Source organism: Physcomitrium patens, chromosome 12 (assembly GCF_059467195.1).
Source record: "Physcomitrium patens ecotype Gransden chromosome 12, ASM5946719v1, whole genome shotgun sequence".
In the NCBI taxonomy this organism is placed as follows: Eukaryota; Viridiplantae; Streptophyta; class Bryopsida; order Funariales; family Funariaceae; genus Physcomitrium; species Physcomitrium patens.
Window position 1 is genome coordinate 9465533 of NC_143421.1, and position 21090 is coordinate 9486622.

Below are 21090 nucleotides of genomic sequence, written 5' to 3' on the forward strand. Positions count from 1 at the left end.
GTCAACTCCTTTCTTGCTTCTAGTCCAAGTTCAAGAGTCTTTAGTTTCTTGTCTTGTGGCAATAGCCATTCCAGTTTCCTTTTAATATACCTACTTGTTTATATTATATTGAGATAGCCTTTTGGTGTATATTTTTCCTCATCGAGTCTTTGTCCTTGACATTTCTCTAAGCTATATACAACAATGAAGGTAGAATTAAAAGAATGTTAAGAATGACAAAAGATCAACACATATACCAATTATAATAAACAACCTCAATTCCATATTGGTAATTAGATATAGTAACTTTGTCATAATGTCAAGACTATTTGTCTTTGTAACAAATTGGATTACCATAGACTTGGACCTTTTTTTATAGGTAAACAAATTAATCTATTTATTATTGATTATATACATTAGAATCTATAAAGATCCATCTTACATTTCTCGTGTCTTTTTTTGAGCCATATAAGATAGTAAACAGTCTATAAAAAAAAAAAAAAAAAAAAAAAAAAAAAAAATCATTACTTCCTATAGTAATCTATTAAAACATCTATTAAAACTAAGATAAAAAAATAAGTAATTTCTTATTTTATATATATATATAAAAAAAAAATTACATTCTATCTTCTATCCTTCATTGTGAGTTCTTTCTATTTGTGATGCTAATGAAATAAAAAATAAATAATTGAAGATTCAATTCAAGAGCTATTGTTTGTTAACTTATTGGATAAGATATTACAATTATCACAGCATTCAAGACAATATAAACAAAATGAGGATCTCTAAAAATAATATATTTTTTTAAATAGATGGAAAAATATAACTTATTTAGTATCATAACCTTAGAAGATGTTCTTGATGTTTGGTGATTTTTTGGAGATAAGAATGTTTTTTGATAGTGTAGTAAATATTTTGTTTGAAAGAAGTTTTATAAGCATCAATAATGATCAAATAACAAGGTTGTCTTCTTGCCATAAAAAATAATATTATTAATGATTTCAAGGACTTATCAACTACCTTCAAAGAGAGTAACAATCAAAGGCAAATATATTTTATTGCACCTTGGACTTCATTAACATGTAATCATTGATCCTTGTCGAATTTATCTCTAGAAAGGAAGAAGAAGGGGAGAAAAAGAGTAATGTTATGAACATACATTTATTCTAATAATTACATAGGTAATATGATTAGATAGAAGTAAGTAAAAATAGATTAATTTTATAATATCTATTAGAAAAGTTTTTTAGAAGCTTCACAGATGGAGTTTCACTTTTATACATGTATATAGATCATTAGTAGGTTGAAAACTTGGCTAATAAATTAGCCACATATTACATGTATTCGTAGCTTGTGATATAAGCTAACGATTTGGCATATATATAGGAAACTTATATTACAAATTAAGTCATGTATTTTACAAATTAGACATGTGTTGGAGGTCCTCTACAATATTGCCACATATCTCTTAGATAGGTAGTATATATAGAGGCAAAAATGAAGACTTTTTCACTCTTGTCAATTTCTTTCTTGCTTCCAATCTAATTTCAAAGGTCTCTAGATTTTTTATCTTTTTGTAGTAGTGATTTTAGTTTATTTTATATATGTATATATATATATATATATATATATATATATACATATATATATATTTATTTATTTTATCAAATTTCTTTAAAAAAATATATTATTTATTTATTTTTTATAATCAAGTTCTTATTCCTAACATTATAAACCTTTAGAATGTAAAATATCTTTATTTTATAATCTACTTGAAATGTCTTTGTCTTTTCTATCAAAATCAATGACAATCCATTGAAAAACAACAAATTGGGAATGTAAATATTGTATTCTTTTATAAAAAATTTGATCTATCATTTCCAATCAAAAGTTCTATCTATCAAAAAGTCTTAAAAAATATAGTATTGTAGGCTTTTTTAAAGCACTTGCTAAATACATTCCACCCTTGAGTTGCTCTAATAGCTTCCAACAACAAATCAAAGTAATGCTAGTATCTTTTTTCACAACCTAAGGCTTCAATCTACAAGCTTCATATTGATGCTTCAATTGACTTGTCTTCATGCTTATAATTCACAAATCAAAATTCAATTTCCTTTCTATTATAGAAATCCTCATCCATATTTTACTAACTAATATTTTATGCCAAAATTATCCATACTTTAGATCCTCATTTACAAATACAAGTTTTAAATTAAAAAATTTTATATAGAGATGTCTTGTCTAGGCACAATCACATCTTTAAGACCAAAATTTGTAAACAATTTAATCTCAGCATTGTATTTAGATGTATGAATTCGTAATGAGATTTTAAATAAGGTAATCTACTTTTTTTTGAGAAGCTTATAATACACAATAATTGTTCAATAGTAGAGCCAATTAAGAATATTTTACTCAATTGAAGAGTGACATATAAACATATATATCTATGATATAGAGTCAAGTTAGTAATAAAGAATATGATTAATACAATGGTGATTGGATATGATTTTTGATTAAGTATAAAAGTAATGTTGAATCTAATCTTATAATTTATAATCCAAGGTGAGGCAATGATTGTGGTTTATTGGATATTATACAACTTGTCAATGTATTATGAATTATATATTTAAATCTAAACCTTGCTCTTCTTTTTCATATTCTTAAATTTATATTCAATGTTTAAATTATTACTAGCAACAAGGATTTTTGTACTAAAGAGGACAATCACTACAAAGTAATATAATCAAGGTCTAATGGTATTTTTCTTAGTGAAGAAGATATTGAATAAAAGATTGTAAAACATATGTATGAAAATTGGCTTTTTTATTGATTTCAAATCCATAATTCCTTATTCAACATCATTAATAATAAAAATCTCACCTTGTGGCAATTCCAACATGTCTTTGAATATATTTAATATTTAAAAAAAAAATTCAAAAAATAAATATTATAAATATAAATATAAATAAATATTGAATAAAATACTCCTAACTTAGAGAATCTTTATGTTGCTCATTTGTACACTTCCTGCAACCTTGCGACTTTATAAGTGGCATATGCCCCTATATAGACTGTGCAATCTTTTCTCTTTTTGGACAAGCTTAGTCACCGAAGCTTGGTGACTAGAATTTGGTCACTAGACCTTGGTTACAAATTCCATCTTTGTAAACTACTTAATATAAGAATATTAGGCCTTCTTTTGTTACATTATCATCTAATTTAGCTAATTTATAAAATTATATATATATATATAAATATATATATAGTAATTTAAAAAACTATTTCAATATTGATATATTTTGGAAAGAATGGTGTATTATAGATAAATTGTAGTAAATAATGACTCATGGTTTGTATACCAAATAAAGTACTCCTTTATAGCTATCAAATGAACACATCTTAAAAAGAATCTATTAGATAATTGTGAAGCTATGACGAATTTAATTTGGAATAATATTGAAATATTTTTTTGAGTGTGGTGTCTAATTTTTGGATTCTATCAATTATTCAATATTATAGCATTCTATCATCATCACATTTATTATGACAATATTATTACAAATCTAATGACATCATTAATCATTAGTAGTAGCTATAAAAGTACCATTCTTAATTACAATTCTTAGCATGACATATTCCAAATTACTACATTCTAGGACCTTCTAGAATCTTTTGTAAATTTCAAAAATCTTCTAGATACATATAGAATCTTTTACAATCTTTTAAAAAGTTCCATAGGTTTCTAAAAGCCTCTTTAGACTTCTAAAAACTTCTACAAAAAGTACCATAGACTTTTGTAATCTTCATTATAGTATAAATAAGAATCTTTGGAACTAATTTTATTATCGATTTTATTCTTTGTCTTTAATTTTGACATATTTCTTTATCAGATTCTTGTATCTTTGATAATTCCTTGAATAACTATGAGATTTATTCTCTGCTGTCTCTAAGACAACATCACCTCTATTGTTCTTCATTCTCAAAAATCTTATGGTCAAATTGCTTCTAAATCTAACTAAAATAAAGCTACTATTTCTAAACTAGCAAAAAAGATCACTTTTAATAGAAAGAACCTTAAATTAAGTATACCAAAGAAGCTCACTGTAGTAGATAAAAGAATAGTCATTTGCCAAATCAACATTAGGAAGGCTAAAAATGCTATTGAGGTTGCTAAAAATCTTAAAAATATTATCAATAATCATGTGTCAATCCAAACTATTTGAAATATTTTCAAGAAATAGAATATGAATGCCATGGTGAAGAAAAAAAAGCCACTACTATCTACCTGCTATTGGAAACAATGCTTGGATTTTGCTCTAAATACAAGGAATGGATTATGGAGGATTGGAAGAGGATTATTTGGTTAGATGAGACAAAAATCAACAAATTTGGATGAGATGGCAAAAAGTGGGTATGGGAATAAAATGATTAGTTCTCGCTTGACAAGAAGATCCAAGAAATGGTTAAGCATGGGGGTGAAAATATAATGGTATGGAGTTGTGTAGGATAGAATAAAGTTGGAGGGATGGCAGAGGTTGAAGGGAGGATGGATGCCAAGCAATTTGTGAAAATTCTTGAAAAAAACCTACTTCCTAGCATTGAAGAATTTGGCATTTCTGATGAGGAGGTGATTTTTCAGGAAGATAACAATCCGAAGCATAATTCAAAACTAGCATGGAAGTCATTTAATCATCATGGGATTAAAGTAATGGATTGGCCTACTCAGTCTCTTTAACTTAATTCCATTGAACATCTTTAGGAGCACCTCAAATACCAGCTTAACACTTAGAAGATAAAACCAAAGGAAGTTTGGGAATTATGGAAAAGAATAGTTGTAGAATGGAATGATATTGAAGCAGTTTTGTACCAAAAGTTAATAGAAAGTATGTTTAGGAGGTTGGAAGCAATTATCAAGGCCAAAGAAGTTCTAAAAAGTATTGATATGTAATTGGATACCACACTCAAAAAAATTTTAATACTATTCCAAATTGGATTGATCATAGGTCCATAATTATCTAATGGATTGTTTTCATCCTATGCTCATTTGGTAGCTATAAAAGAATATTTTATTTAGTCTACAAACCATGTCTTATTATTCACTACAATTCATTTGTAGTACACTATTCTTTCTAAAATATGTTAATATTGAAACAATTTTTTGAATCAGTGTGTGTATATATATATATATATATATATATATATATATATGCGAGCGGTCTATTATCTTACTAAAAAATCACCTCCTCATGAGGTAATATATCAATATATATATATATATATATATATCAATATATATATATATATATATATATATATATCAATATATATATATATATATATATATATATATATATATTTGCATAAATATAACACTTTTCTATATGTTTTTTCTTCATTAACATCTATGATATAAAGTTTTTATATTTTTTATATTTTTTATATTTTTTATATTTTTTATCCAAAAATATTTTCAAGGTTAAATTTATTTTATAAATTAGAAATAAAAATATACATTCTGTAGTTTACTTGGTGTGTCAACAAAGTTATCCATGTGCATGACTTAGATAACAACTCAATATAACAAATTTGGTCATAATAACTTTTATTCACATGTTTTGTGTAATTGAATTAGTTTCTAAATTTTCTGCAACAATCATATAAAATTTTAATTCATATTTCAAATATTATTTAGTTGATTAAAATGCTTGTGTATGTCAAAAAAATTCATCCTTCCATTGTGCAGTTTCATAATATATTTGTTTGATTGTAGAGTCAATTTCATCTACAACAACTAACTTGTTTGCTAATAGTATACAACAACTTCTTATTATGGCATCCACAACTAATCACTTAGCAGTTCCTACACCAAATATTCAACTGAGGCTTGATATGCTAATTTAAAGAAACTCAAATTCACTCACCATTATAACTTTAGAAACTGAGGCAGAAGTTCTATTTACAGAAGCTAGAGGAGTCATATACTGTTAGCAAACAAAACGCTCAAATACCATGTTGAAAAAATACAAAACTTTACTGCAATTTGCAATGACAGCTACAAGCTACACAGTAATATCCCAGTTGTTCAATTCAAAAAGGTGGTTAACCCCAGAGTGGGCAGACAAGGCTTATGAAAGCATAGTGTTACAGAGTTTGAAAAAATATGAAAAGAGTAGGAGGCAGCACTAAATTTGATGGACAGTGATCGTTTCAATATGCAAGAGAGAGGACCCCTGAATTTTTTCTAGTAAATAATCAAAATTAAGAAAAGTAAAAAAAAAATGACCAAGAAAAATTTATAAAAGCTTTATAAATGTTTGAAAATTATTCAAAATTTAAGAATTTTTTTAAAACAAAATATGAAATTAAGGTTGTAAATATTTATTTATTCACTCATCTTTTTTATATGTACCAAATTTACAAAAATTTAGAAAAATATATATAAATTAAATAAGCTAATTTTTTATTAGTAAAAGTACACACATGTATTTTTAATTTAAATAATATAAAATTATTTTTTGTATATACTAATTAATATTTCAATTTTTTTATTATTTATGATCATAAAATTTTAATTAGTATTTTTTTATTAAAAATTCAACTTCTAAGCTTAAAAAAATATATTTTTTCATTATTCTAAAAAAATTATTACGATTATATATATATATATATATATATATATATATGTGGACATACTTTAAGATTTTTCTTAACAAAATGGAATTAAAAAAAATTACCTACAATTTCTAGTTCTTTTATCTATTTTTTTTGTGCAATCTTCAATTGTGATTTTTCTTAATACATTTGGTTCATATCTATAAATACATAATACCAAGTACATTAAAAAAAACATTCAAAGTCTCATTTTTTTGAGTCATTGTAATGATATTATTGCTAAAATTTAATCGCCAAAATATATTTAACATTTGATTTTAAAAAATAACTACTAATATCTTAATTATAAAGAACCTTTTTTATATTCTTATTTGAGTTTTTTTTTTGTTAATTCTAAAAAGTATTATAATGAGACTTTAACATTCATATTTGTACTTTTTCAAAATAAAATTAAGCTACTATTACATTTAATGTCATATAATATATATATATATATGTATATATATATTCACACACTTATCTATTGTTCTTCTTGTTAATTAGTATTATCCATTGCAATAAAATTACTAATTATCGAAAGTTATTAATAGTAAAAGATGGTGCATTAAAGGCAAGATGGAAATCATCCTTACCATGGCTCTACAATCTAAGTTGGTTGCTTATGCAATGGCAGCCATGTGGCTACCAACCATGTGGTCTTGCCTTGCCTAATCACATATAGCCACATGCCTTTTATTTGCTACCTTTATTAATTAGTAAAAATCAACTAATGATTAGAAATCAAAATTTATTGATTATGCACCATAGAGCACATTTTTTTTTATGATTTTTTTAATTAATTATTGAGAATTAATTTATAGTGGAAACACTATATTTAACTTTCATTAAAACATATTATAATAAAAAATAATCACAAAATTATTTTGAATATCTTTTATAATTTATTTTGATCTATTCAAATTTAAGTGTCTTTTCACAGCACTACATAGTAATGTATTGATTTAGAAGCTCTCCTAAAAAAAGAAGGAGAGCTTTAAAACATTTAAACATTTAGAGAGAATAGGATGACTATTTTGCATTTTATTATTGCATTGAACCCTTTCTTTGAATCATCACTTAGGTCATTTTTTTGTTTATTTATTTATTCAGATATTATACTTGTGTCTTTTATATGTGTATAAACAAATATTAAATTTTTTTTAACTTTTTTATTTTTTATTTTTTATTTTTTTCTTCTAAGCATTAGGTACTATATGTTGAGATTTGAAAACAAATCATGATTTGTTTTTTCAACCTGGCTCCCTGCTCATCAAAATAAAAATAATGTTCTTGTACATTAAAAAAATCCAATATGAAGTTATCACTAAATCATCACTTACTTGTTGAGAGAACAAATTTATTTTGGAAATTCAAGCATTTCGAAATTTTACATCATTAAAATGTGCATAAGTTTCTGAATTTCACATGTGCAAACAAACAACAAACACACAATCACAAGATATCATGTTCTTTCACATGATTTTTTTTAGCATAGCACACAATAAAACAACAACCGTTATTATGTTTTCTATAAGACCAAAAGCTGTAGAAAAGATAAAGGTGAAAGGAAAGAAGATGGAGATGGGAGGGTTTCGCCATGTTGGATCATCGCCTTAGGGGCACCATCTGGAGCACCTCCCAGCTAAAACCCAACAAGCAGAATGGCAAAAGTGCAATTTTTAGGGTTGGGATGGGGAGGAAATGGGAGAAAAGCCTGGCACCCAAATTTAATTCGGAGCCATCTCGCACAATCGTGACTCATCTCCCTCATGCTCATGGGCAATTCCGTGTTCGTCTCGATGTTTATGCCCATCTCTTTCAATGCTTCATGTCCCTTCTCCCTCATGTTTCCATGTGTGAATGTGTATATCATATCATACTCTTTACTCATCAGACTTTCTCGAAGCCTCAGTGCCTTCTTTGCCTCTTTCTGCAATCCATTGCCTCGTCCTCACCTCGATCTCCCCTTGCATTCCTCATCTTGGTGCATTCCATTGTCCCAGTCTAGCTTGAAGTTGGAGGACAATCGGTCCTAGACACAGCTCTGCATGAGTGTAAGTTAGCTGGAGACGCTATTTTGCCATTGTGTCTGTATTTTTCTTAGCTTGTGTTGGTGTTGAGTATTTTGGACTTGAGTGAAATTGCTGCACTTCGGGACACGCTTGTTTGTGGAACGTGTAGTGGATGAGGATTTCTGAAGCAGGGGAGGGGTTTTCTGTGGGGTTCAGGGACGTGGAGGTGTTTGAAGCTGGGAGTGGAAAACCCTCGGGTGTAAAGTTCGGGGTGATCCGGAACTGTCGTTTGGCGCATGGGTTGAGGGGGCAGGTGGAGCTGTGGAGAAGTTTTAAGGGATGTGAGAGGGGTGAGAAGTTATTCCGCACTACCGACATCGCCAGAAAGGATCGCCTCTATCTATATACGCATGCGTGGATTTGATCCTAGTTGGTACCTCTCGCTGCTTGGTCTTCTTCTAGATGTCAACCCTACTTTCTCATCACGCACATTGTTTCACGCTGGGTCCGTTTAGCGTGGGAAATAACTCTTACTTATATTTTGTTGAGTGGGTTAGCACGTAAAGATATTTTGAACCATGTGATGCTTCGGTTAGCTGTATAGGTTTAGCTGCACCTGCGATCCTTCTGTACAATCTTTTTTAAGCAAGCTCCAATGCTACGAATTGATGGTATTCGGACTCGGCGCACGGATGATCTACGTTAACTCTCGCACTCGTTGTAATCCTCACATTTCGCGAATGTACAGTGATTTCGTAGCCTATTCAAATGTAGCACACCTAATTGGTCGCGGATGTGGAACTTGCAACACTACATGCCTGATTCATTGTTATCTTTGTTGTGTCTTGTTTTCAAGAGTTGTTGGAAATAATCGCTTGAATCACCTCTCTACATAAATGATTCAGAGGTGATTATTGTGGGCTCTCAGGTGATCAACAAGAGGAAGAAATATGCTAGGGTCAACGGCCCGCCGTCCGGGGTTGCCAATCAGGCGACCCCCTGGGACTTCACAACTTGGCATCAGCGTCACTCCACCTCCCAAACCTCGATTTTCCCCCATGGTTTCCATCTGCTTCCTAGCAGTGGTGTGTAATATACTTTTCTCTATATACCCCCGTAATTGTTACTTTTAAAAAAAAAACGAGATCTCTATGGTTCAATGTCATTGGATTATTTCTTGTGGATTGAGGTTGTAGCCATTAAACTGTCTAGTATTCTTGATGTTGGACCTAAGTGACTTTGTCCATCTGCAGTTTTTGTCCATAGAACTATTTTGTGAAGGAAAGCAATCCGAAAACTTGTGGCCGCAGTGTTGTTAATTATCTTGCTCACAGTGCGACAGGCTTTGTGATTTTGTAGGGTGCAATCCTGCTGTTTGGTTATTCGTATGGAGATTTGGGTAACCTTCTTATTTGATATGGAATTTTCTGCGTTTTATCTACCTTTCCTATGTATGTATGAACACCTGCTTGTACACTTCACTTTGTTTTCGGTTACAGTTTTGAGTAACCAGTATGTTCATTCATCTCATGCCTTCTAACTCTTTTGCGTGGGAGATTCAAGTTTTCCAGAGTCCACAGTCCAATGATCCCGAGATAAAGGTTACAGAGGTCAAGGATACAGGTGCCAAAGAAGTAACGCAAACGACGCCCGATAACGATATTGAGGAGGAACCTCAGCTTGTTTGGGATGGTGAGACCTTTGAAACAATATTCTACCAAAATATTCCCCTTAACCGACATTCTATGCATTACAGACTCCAGGTCCGGTATTTCTTTATAGTCAAGTCGATCTAGACAACTATGACAAAGTATAACCTTATCGTTTTCGGATACAGGTGTCAAAGCTTCATCACAATCTGAGTGCACAGCATCTGTATGTGGGGTTATAGATGTTCTTCAAGACATGTATGGAAAGAATATGCTCCGTTTACTTCACATTGGTCCTGGGACTTGTGGAATTGTCTCTAAGCTCTTGGAAGAGAGTAGCTCTGAAGTGTGGGGTGTCCAGCCTTTCCCAATGAAATCACCTGTTCAGAAAAAATGTCAAACCCTCGTCAAGAAGGGCCTTATCCGAGTTGCAGAAGTTAACCAAGTATTGCCATACCGCTCTCGCTCTTTCTCATTTGTTTTAGTAACAGACATTCTGGACGTCATGAAAAAGCGAGACTTAAATACCACCCTACCTGAGCTCTCACGGTTATCAGCGCATGATCTCGTTGTGATTGTAGGTAAAATTCTCCATCCCATAAATTTGAAGCGTGTACTTGCCCTCCAATTTCATTATTTTTGATATTCACTGTTGGAGAACTTGGATTTTTCTGTATTCTGCATGCTGCCTTTTCCTTACTAGATTACCGTTCGCATGTGAATACATGTGGTTTAGTGTGCCTAAGACTTCCTTCTTGTAGTGCAAATGCTTTCTGTAGTATCTCGGTCATCATGCAATGCTTGACTTAGCAGACGTCAACTTGTTAGTTTACGTATTCATCTCATGGCCTTTTCCTAAATCCTAGATAATTCTTGAGAGGTAGCTTTAATCGTCTTTAGAGCTTGAGGATTTTGACATTTGTCTTTGCAGGCAATGGCAGACCACAGCCAATCGAAAATACGGCGTTAGCTGGACAACTTGGAAAATTTGTAAGTGACTAAACTAGGCTTACTGCTCCTTTGATTGGATGAGGTGTTTGGGCTCCTTGCGTTTTCTATTGCAACTTTTCCTTCGGGATCGTATTAACATCATTTTGTCGCAGAACAAACCAAGGACGCGAGATTGGTGGTTGCAACAGTTCCATGCAGCTGGTTTGAAAGAAGATGAAGAAAAGAAGACTCACTTCGAGGTAGCCGTTTCGGAGCGTGGAAATAAGTCCAGCTTTCACATCTTCCACTTGATCGTTCCCTCCTTCAGCAGTCCGATATAGGTATGGCCACCGATCCTTTACCGTTGATTGCTTTTAGTTGGACACGTCGTTCGGTGAAATAGCTCTCAATTATTTTGTTTTTCCTACAATTGAATGTTGCAAATTTTTCGTCGAGAGGAAGAGTCGCACTTTATGTTTGGATAGTGTCGTCTTCGGCCAAGGATATCTTAGCAGCTGGAGTTGGTAGCCTCTTCATGGGCAGAATGTGATGATAAGTTACGTCTGTTCTGTATGCAGGTAGTCGACCTGAAAACTCTTAAGTTATTTCAAATGTCAGTGTTTGATGGAAGAATGGTGCTCATGAAGTGCCTCATTTTTTTCTGTATTAAATAGAGTTTAGAGAGACTTTCATGTGATGGTGAATGGCTCCAGGTCAGGTATGTAGTCCCTGATGACACTGTTTGTATCGGACAAAACTTAGGTTGTTTATTTAACTTTAACTAGCTGAATGTCAAGCTTTAAACATAGAAATTGGTTTTGGCATTAATACCATGCATCACAATGCTGCCTTAACTGAGAATCCTGGTCAAAGGAGACCCTTGACTTGTGGCAAGGTGCCGTAATGCGCTGATAGCTACACTTAACTTTTGTTGGTTTTATATTTCATCATTCTTGACACCATTCATCGGTATTATTGTACTAGTGAACTTTTCATTACCATGTGGGCAGCCTGGTGAGAACAATTGGTTCACCACAATTTGAATTGGTGCTTTTCTTTTGTAGTGTCTGCTGAGAACTTTTAGCATGAAGGCTAACTAATACCCAAATGCTTCTTTTGTATAAAATACATCTATACTTCAGACTCTTCTGATGGATAAATTCTAGCTTTTTAATGCTGAGATCCACACTCCAACATCTCTGATGATAATCTCAAATAACTCGTACATCAGCATGAATGCATTTCTTTATTTTTTCGTTTTTAAATAAGTGATTTAATATTAAGTCGCAAGCCTTCTGAAAGTAACTCTTCGTTAAGAAATATGGTATTTTTCTGGTCCGAAAATGTAAAATAACACTTTTGCATATTTAGTTTCACATATTTGAGAATGGTAATAGGTTTGTCACCATTGCACAACATCTAAAAGATTCAAATTTAGAATACCACATAATCTCTTCCTGGTAATGACAATTACTGATAACAGTTTTAGCATCAATGATATTAAATTCTAAGAAGCATAAACAAATAGTACATATAAAAAGAAAGGTGTAATATCATATTGACAATTACTTCATTTGCAAGTATAGAGAGAAAAAAAAAAAAAAAAAAAAAAAAACTGTGTAGTTAAGTTTATATTAGATCTGTCATGTGGTCAATGTTGTGGTTGAGGATAAAGTACAATTTGTAAATTGGAAGAAGATAATTCATTTACACATTATTGGTAAATATATGAAAAACGTTTTTGGTGTCTTAGTTGCAAAAAGTTATTGTTTTGGAAAGAATTTGTTTAATTTATTATGAGCTTGAATTACAAAAATTTATAATGTGCTAGTGATTTTATACTATATACTATAATGTACAACTTCAATGTATTACTACCAGCTTCCTCCTAATATAATAGAATAAGCTCTAATAATTGAATTAATTGTTTAATTTTTAATCTTCTACTTTATCAAGAAGCATGGATCCACTTTGTTGTTAAGTAAGAGCTTCTAAATTAAGAATTTAATAGCCCTTTGTCTTAGTCTTTGATTTTTTATTTGATTAGTTTCTTTAAGCGCATATAAATGAAGTTATATTTAACTAAGGTTTTCTTCATTGAACTAAAAAGTTTAAAAACATAGCACCTAATTTGCAATTGATGAGCCAAAATAGCACATTTGCAAAAAAGTGTACATTATTTTGATTTTTGTATTTTTTTTCTTAATGTAATAACATTCTTATAATTCTTCATCCTTCAAATATTAGCATGTAAACAAATAAAGATTTTAAAAAATAGATTAATTATTTATTTTGAAATTACATATTATATAATTTTAAAATCACATATTATATGTGATATTAATTATATAGATTTAATATCAAAAAATTGTGAAAATATGTTTATGCTTATTATGTAAGTTAGTATAATAATAATAATAATAATAATATGTATATATATATATATATATATATATATAGATATAAGGAATTATTAAGGCCACATCTCCCATTGCCATTTCATAATTAACTTTGTCTATATCCCTTCTTGTCCTCCATTCTTAGTCCATGTCCTTAGTCTCTTGTTCCCGACACACCTTCCCAACATCTCCATTCTTACTTATTTTCTTTTAAAATAAGTTACATAAGTTAAAATATTAAAGACAATTGGTTTTCCATTGCAACAAATCTTAATCTTAAAGTCACTTATCTTCTAAGAAAAATCAAAATTTTAATTTTTTAATTTTTAAAAAATATTATATATAGTCATATAGATAATAATTTTAGTTATATATAAATATAGTTCTTATAATGATTTAGACTATTTTAGTTTTCATTGAAATTTATATATAATAAAATATTAAGATGATAATTTTATAAACAATAACATTCTAAATAGAAGAATTAAACATTCATACAAAATTAGAATATAAATATTTATAAATATGAAATATTTTTTGCTTTTATTTGTTTATTTGTATATTTTATGATTTTTAATTATATTTTTATTTTTATTTCTTCTGGATATTATCTTTTTTGAAACAACTTTTTATAGGATTTATTTTTTTATAATTTTTTATATTAGTTATTTTAATAAAATATAGTGTTTGATTATATTATAAAATATGTACTTATTTATTTTTTTATTCTCTAAAAATTTACTTTAATTACTTATATAATTTTTACTTGATTAATATTTTAAATTATATATGATTTTATTTCAATAGAATTTAATTGAGTATGATGTTGATTTTTATTGGTTTTTCATCTATACCATGCAGAGATCTTGTTTTGAGTCCAAACTTTAGTTAATTATTAAGATATTAAACTTTAAACTACAAATCTGCGAAATCTACAATGGATTGGTATAGCAAAGTTTTATGTTCAGTGTATCTATTAATTACATGATATCTTTAAAATTTCTCATATTAAAAATTATCAATAAAGACAATTTGATTATACATAGGAAAATAAAATTAGAAAAAAACTAAATTATCATGTCATATTTCTTCCTTCATATCAAAATATATGATGCAAAATATATGATGCAAAATTTAATGGTAAGAACATCTAAAGCAACCGTATTTACCATACATAGGACAATTGTATTGAAAAGATGCATATATATATATATATATATACGGAATATTGAAGAAGTTTCTATATATATATATATATATATATCTCCAAAAAATGACCTGAGGCACGACTCCCATTTGTGCGGCAAAAGGGGCATGCAAATCGAACGCCGCCATCCGCAAATCGTAAAGCCCTTTTGGCTTCGTCAAGTTTCCATGCTGAGTTGACTCCCTTTGTACCAATCTGTACACCCAATTGACAACCTGCGAATTCCTTTGTACTTTTCACGCATTGCCTCTCCCAATTAATAGATCCTCGTACAAAAATGGAAGTCAGAAATGCAAAATGAGCAGTCTGGAGTATGAAAAGCAGCGATCAGATGCTGAGGTTTTGTGCCGAAATCAGTGACAAGGTGGGTGCAGTTTGCTTGTTACACTTGTAAAAACTCCAGCTTTGATTGGAACTGAGATGTGGATCTGAAAAGCGTCGCTTCACCGTTTCGAGTTGATAGTCCACATTGCACACACACACACACACACAAGGTTTTCGGTTCCTCGGCATTCGCACTGCTGCTGAAATGCGAAGAAGAAGAGATGATGTGGGATGAAGTGGGGAGCGGTGCTCAGTGATGAGAAGTGAGATGTGCGCCGATATTGAACTGCATTGAATACTCCGCCGCCGTTTTGCATTGTGCAAGGATTTTGCCAGCGAGGGGAGTGGTGCCTTCGGGCATGCGCTCGGTGCCGAGGAGCCGTCTCTGGCAGCTCCATCATCCATGCCTGCAGATGCACAGCGTGCGAAATTGGGTGGCTGGGTGCCGTCGTAGCCTGTTCGTTGCGATAAGTTGAGAGGGTCGACAATGCCGTTGCTGGTGGAATTGTAATGGGGTGGAGATGTTGGAGTGTGATTGTGAACAATCAAATCGCTCGTTCGGATTCAAATCCCTCCTTATCTCGTCTTCGCCGACGCCACCTGATCGACTCCTACATGAGTTGACCCAGGATCTGAAGCTGTGATATGGTGACTGTGTATGAGAAAGGGCGGCGCGTCATTTTAGACAAACTCTGTAAGGTGACTTGTATGTAATATTGTTCATCTTCGATGATTTCGAGAGTATTTTTAGCGAGCTAGTGGATCGCCCGCGGTTTCCAGGCATTCTTGTAACGAGCACGAGTGTTATCAAGTGAAGCTAAATGTGAGACGATGGGGGTGTGTCTCAGTAGATGTGGCGAGGCGCAGCAAAAAGCTGGAGTAGTGGCGGCGCCTATCTCGCATCGCAACTGCCTGGAGCATACGGCTGGATCGCCGCATGATCCCAACCTTTCCCTCAAGAAATTCCTTCATCTTCACGCCTCTTTTTCCAGGAGGAGCCTTGGCGAAGAGTTGATGGTGATTCCGCACAGCAGCGAGCTCTTCTCTCTCCCGGATTCTGACGTCGGGCGATCTAGCTGCACCATGTCGCCATCCTCGGCGCGAACGAGTCGAGCGTCCGTCTCGTCGAGGGTAACATCCTCCCCAAAGTCCCGAAACTCGTTCAGCGTCTTGGGGGGGGGGGGGAGATTGTCCACCGATAGGGCCTCAGGTGGATGCAGAAAGCGGACTCGGCCATCGCGGAGCTCGTCGGCATTGGTGGGCGACCACGACCTCGCGACTTACCTGCGTCTCGTGGAGGTGATAGCGCGACTGCAACGTTTGAGTGATGGGAAGAATTTGCAGTTGCGAGGATCTTCTGTCCGCGGGTCGGACCTTGAGCGAGTGTCGAAGCCCGTCCTTCAGAAAACTCGGTCGGGGGAACTCGAGCGACCAAGTTTTCTGCCCCACCGAAGCCGCCAAACTCGCCATTACAAGCTTCCCCTGCAACGTCCGAAATTCACGATGTGTCCCGCGGACCACAACTCTCAGAATAAACTTGCTGAAGATGCATCGACCATGACGAGTCCCTCTCCGCCTTCTCAGTCGAAGACTCTGAGCATCCCCGCCCCTCTCGCTAAACTGGAAACCAAGCAAATGCTACTGGATAAGACAGCCACGAATCTCTTGTGAAAACCACAGAATTCCACATCGTCCATCGAGAAGCCACCGTTGTCATCGTCATTGGAAAGCCGTTTGAAGAGGAATGACGACCCGTCGACCAACCCGACTTTTCCTAAACGCGTCGAGGAAAGCAAGTGTATGCTGCCCCTCCTCCCCAGCAACAGCCTTTACGATGCAGACAGCGACGAAATGTTAACGCTCTTTGAGGCCACCTTCAACGATTCTCACGTGATGAGAAAATTCTCTCCCCGAGCGAAGTCTCTCCAGCAAATGGTGCAATCCGCTGGTCAAGGATGTCATTCGAGCTACTCGGTAGGTTGCTTCCAACGCTTATTTCAGTATGAAATGTGCGAAGCTCTTATCCAATGATCAAAGGAACGAAGCGCCTGGTGTTCGTGTCAATCTCTATACATAGAAATTTCCTGCCGCTGAGAAAGCCACTGCATCACAGAACTTGGAGTTGGCGAAGAGAACGACAGGGAGCAAAAATCACTCCCAGAGACCACTCACTGTGGATCTATCCGCAGAAAAGGCCACGGGTCCAGACACGGGGTTGAGTATCTCAGTGTTTGCAACCCATCTTGCGATGCAACTTGTGCTTCTGGTTTGTAATTCGTTCACGTTCATGGTCTCCATGTATGTGGTTGGGCTTTTTAGGATTCTTCTAACTCAGTCTGCTATTGTTTCCAATTAGTCAGACAGAATGGAAAAAGCAGCGAGGCCAGCTTTCTCAGAAATCAACACCAACGTCATGTCGGTGATGAAGAAGTCGCCCTCCAAACTGACACCCTTGAAAGGCTTCAGGCGAGGAGATTCACGGTCTTTGGATTTAAGAGATCGCAGCTGCGAATGCAGATTTTGGCTTGCTCGGAAATGGTTCGGCACGTCACTCAGCTAGTCGCTTTTTCAACTCGTCCGAAGGTAAACGTAACATTCAAGGTTTCTTTCACTCTCCAGTTGTCGCAATTAGCATGTCTGCATGTTGCATCTGCTTTCACACCCAGTGCTTTGAACATCACAATTTTGTAACGAAACTCCACCCAGCAATGTAGAATCCTTTTTCATCCGCACACACACACACACACATATGTATATATATATATATATATATACATACATACATATAAGCTATAAGCTGCAACACGGATAAATTGACTTTGAGCTCATTTTCTCTGTTGCAGAAGCAGTTGAAGCAGAGGGCACGGAGATGAGGTTATCACCTGCAGTCAACACATGCAGCCTAGATGTCAAACTGGAACAAGCTGACTGTGGACAACAGGAAGACGGTGCCATCGCTTTAGAGCCTTCTTCAACTGTCAGGATCAGTACCCCAGAGCCAATGACTTCACGAGTGTTGGTGGTACGAATGATAACTCCCATCATTCTGATTGGAAAATCACAGTTTAATTTATTTGCTTGTCTTCGAAGTGACATTTTTGTCGGATATGCAGGTCTAAGCATAGTAACTAATCTCTGCAAGTGTAAAACGCGTTCACGAGCAGGTTCCATGCCCTGACGCAGACTGCAACTCCAGCAACCCTGAGAAGCTGGACGACGACAAACCTCTAGAGCTTCCAGAGACAAACTCTTCCTGTGCGGTGAGGATACCAACTCAATCACCCACTGCTCAGAATCAGTGTCTGCGTCCATTTCGAGCACCAACTCTCCCCCGTATGAGCGTGACCCCGTCGAAGGCATTTACAGCTCAAGGCCAGACGCGGCCGCCGATTCCCAGAGGTTTTTGTGCAAGGCTTTCAACAGCCTTCTAACGCTCCTACAAGGCTCTATAAGCGAGCATCCTCCTGAGCAAGGTGGGGAAGAAATGGGCACCCCGTGACTAGCGAACCGAACATGAAACATTTCAATACTTGTGACGAAACTGCAACACCATGCTTCGTGTAGTAACGGGGCTCAGGCCTTTAGGGCACGCCGGTAACGATCTCAACATCAAAGCAACGATCTGCTAGCTTCCTTCCAAATCCTGGTGGGAAATTTGCACCACTTAGAAACCAGCGGCATCCACCAGCTCCTCAGCCGAAGCTGGGTCTTCATGTCGTTAGCCGTTTCGGCACGTTCAAACATCGGTGGACAACTTTGCATAATCATGCAACATCGTCGCCTCAAAATGTGAGCTGAACCGATGCCTGTTTGTCATGAATCGCATGCGAAGTGTTTGTTGTCTTGCTCAAATTTCAATGGTGGAAAGTTAAAAGCATTTGTATCTTGATAATTTTTTCATTTTTTTCATTTTTTATTGTTTCATTCTATTTTATTTGTTCCGGAAGAAGAAACAATGAAGTTGAACATCTTTATATTGCTTTTTGTAGGTAGATGAGAAGCTTTGGTGCCGCAAGTTGTCGATGGAATGCAGTGCCGAATGTTGCACTCTACCTCCCACATTTCTATATGAAAAACCATGTTTCGACATTCGACTTCATTCTCACTACAATTGCGCATCTGCGTTCACAGTTTTGCCAAAGCGTGCACATCAGTATTGTATGTGTTTTTAATCTGTTTGATTCCATCAACTAGTTATATTTAGGACAAAGAATAAGGAAATAATAGACAAGTAAATCAACATGTGCAAATTCGAATCTTTTGTCTTGATAATGTCGTATTCCAACACATCTTTAGATAGTAAGATAAATAAATTACTAAATATATGATTTACATAAATTACTAACAGAGGTAAGTAAATAAATTATTACCTTGATGCATTAATATGCATTAATAGCTAATTCTACTTCAAAGTGAGATTCATTGCAAGTGCCTTAGACGTCCAAAGAGTTTGTAAACATGCTATGTCCTTGTAAATGCTAAGGCTGTTTGCATCAATGAGATGATGAGAGTAATACTAAAATACTATAGATTGTTATAAATAAATAAAATTGATAAATATTCATCCCCAGATGAAAAATATGTTAAGCAGGAAAAATGTAATATTATGTCTATTTTAGAATTAAATGCATATCACAATCAATGATTTTTATAATAATATTTTCATATGGTTTTGTATTATTTCATTATGAGATCTAAAGTGTTCATGGAATCTAAACTACTCTATGGAATATTATGTCAAGTTCAACAAAGATTGCTTAGATAATCAAGTTGAAAAAGTTTAAAAATCAACACTAAACATCATTTTATTTATTTATTCTTTTCAGTAATTTTAAGTTTTTGAGAAATTGTTCCACATTGCTCAAATGTGAGTACAAAACAAGTGGAAAGAAACAAACAATCTTTGTCTTCTATTTCCTCTCTTATTATCTTGTCCAATAATGAGTTTGTACATGCTAAGTTAGTAAAACATTGCATTGGATATGAGAATACTTTTTAGTAAATCTATAATTTCAAGAATAAAAAATAACTAAAGAAGCAAATAAGTAAAACTCAACTATTTTATTCAACTCCTTTTTGACTTTAGAGTAGCATAATAGTATAGTGTAGGTTGTTACATCATCTTTTTGATGATGTGGATTGTTACTCATACATTTATGTCATGTGAGCTCTTATGTCAATGGCTGCATCAAGTGATAGTCTAAATCACAACTCATACCATGTTATAGTATTATATTTATTGGATGTATTCTATAAATAAAATTTTAAAATTTTAAAAATAAATATGTGTTGAATTTATCAGTTTATTTTGTGTTTTGGACATATTTATATTATGTTTTTTTCTAATAATGATTGGTATTTTAGATATTATTATTATTATTATTATTTATAAATACTAAAAAATATCTTTTTGTATTTCTTTATTATTCAGTATAATCTTTAATGAAACAAAATATTAATTTTTTCATTCAACATTGTTAATAAGAATTACAATATATATATATATATATATATATATGTGTGTGTGTGTGTGTGTGTGTGTGTGTGTATATATATATATTAAAATCTTAAGTTATCATCCTTAACATAGTTTTTAAATGTTTAATTACTAATTATTTAAATATCACATATTTTATATTATTCATTATTATTTTGTATAATTTTAAAATTTTAAAATATAAAAATAAACACTTTTCATCATTCTTAAGTTTGATTGTATATATTTGATTTATTAACTTTAATTTTAGATTAGTAATATTCATTATATCTAAAATAAATTAAGATCTATCATAAATTTTAAGTATTTTTTTAAATTAATAATAAAATAAAAATCAATTAGAATGATATTTTAAAAATATATATTAAATAAATAATAGTATTTTTTCAAAAAAATATATTTTATGTACAAAAAAAATTATTTACTTAAAAAAAAAACTAAA

The 21090-nt window shown here is 32.8% G+C and overlaps 2 protein-coding genes across 6 annotated transcripts; both read left to right on the forward strand.

The window, feature by feature from the left end:
• The first annotated feature begins 8274 nt into the window (after window positions 1-8274).
• LOC112289195 (putative pectin methylesterase CGR3) lies at window positions 8275-12193 on the forward strand. Of its 2 annotated transcripts, none has more exons than XM_024534204.2 (9): window positions 8275-8684; window positions 8859-9075; window positions 9571-9727; window positions 10002-10041; window positions 10206-10334; window positions 10480-10872; window positions 11223-11281; window positions 11395-11562; window positions 11800-12193. In XM_024534204.2, the coding sequence occupies exons 3-8, from the start codon at window positions 9593-9595 to the stop codon at window positions 11560-11562; spliced, it is 924 nt and encodes a 307-aa protein (XP_024389972.1). In that variant the 5' UTR covers window positions 8275-8684; window positions 8859-9075; window positions 9571-9592; the 3' UTR covers window positions 11800-12193. The 2 variants fall into 2 exon arrangements, with proteins under 2 accessions (XP_024389972.1, XP_024389973.1); XM_024534205.3 differs by having other exon boundaries at window positions 8378-8684; window positions 8859-8992.
• Window positions 12194-14299: 2106 nt separating this feature from the next.
• On the forward strand, window positions 14300-19292 carry LOC112289523 (uncharacterized). Of its 4 annotated transcripts, none has more exons than XM_090254834.1 (5): window positions 14300-17125; window positions 17265-17734; window positions 17995-18173; window positions 18316-18940; window positions 19141-19292. In XM_090254834.1, exon 1 carries the CDS (start codon window positions 15983-15985, stop codon window positions 16820-16822), a length of 840 nt encoding a protein of 279 aa, XP_090110960.1. In that variant the 5' UTR covers window positions 14300-15982; the 3' UTR covers window positions 16823-17125; window positions 17265-17734; window positions 17995-18173; window positions 18316-18940; window positions 19141-19292. The 4 variants fall into 4 exon arrangements, with proteins under 4 accessions (XP_090110960.1, XP_090110961.1, XP_073393730.1 ...); XM_090254835.1 differs by having other exon boundaries at window positions 17508-17734; XM_090254836.1 differs by having other exon boundaries at window positions 16820-17125; window positions 17508-17734.
• Window positions 19293-21090: the final 1798 nt, after the last annotated feature.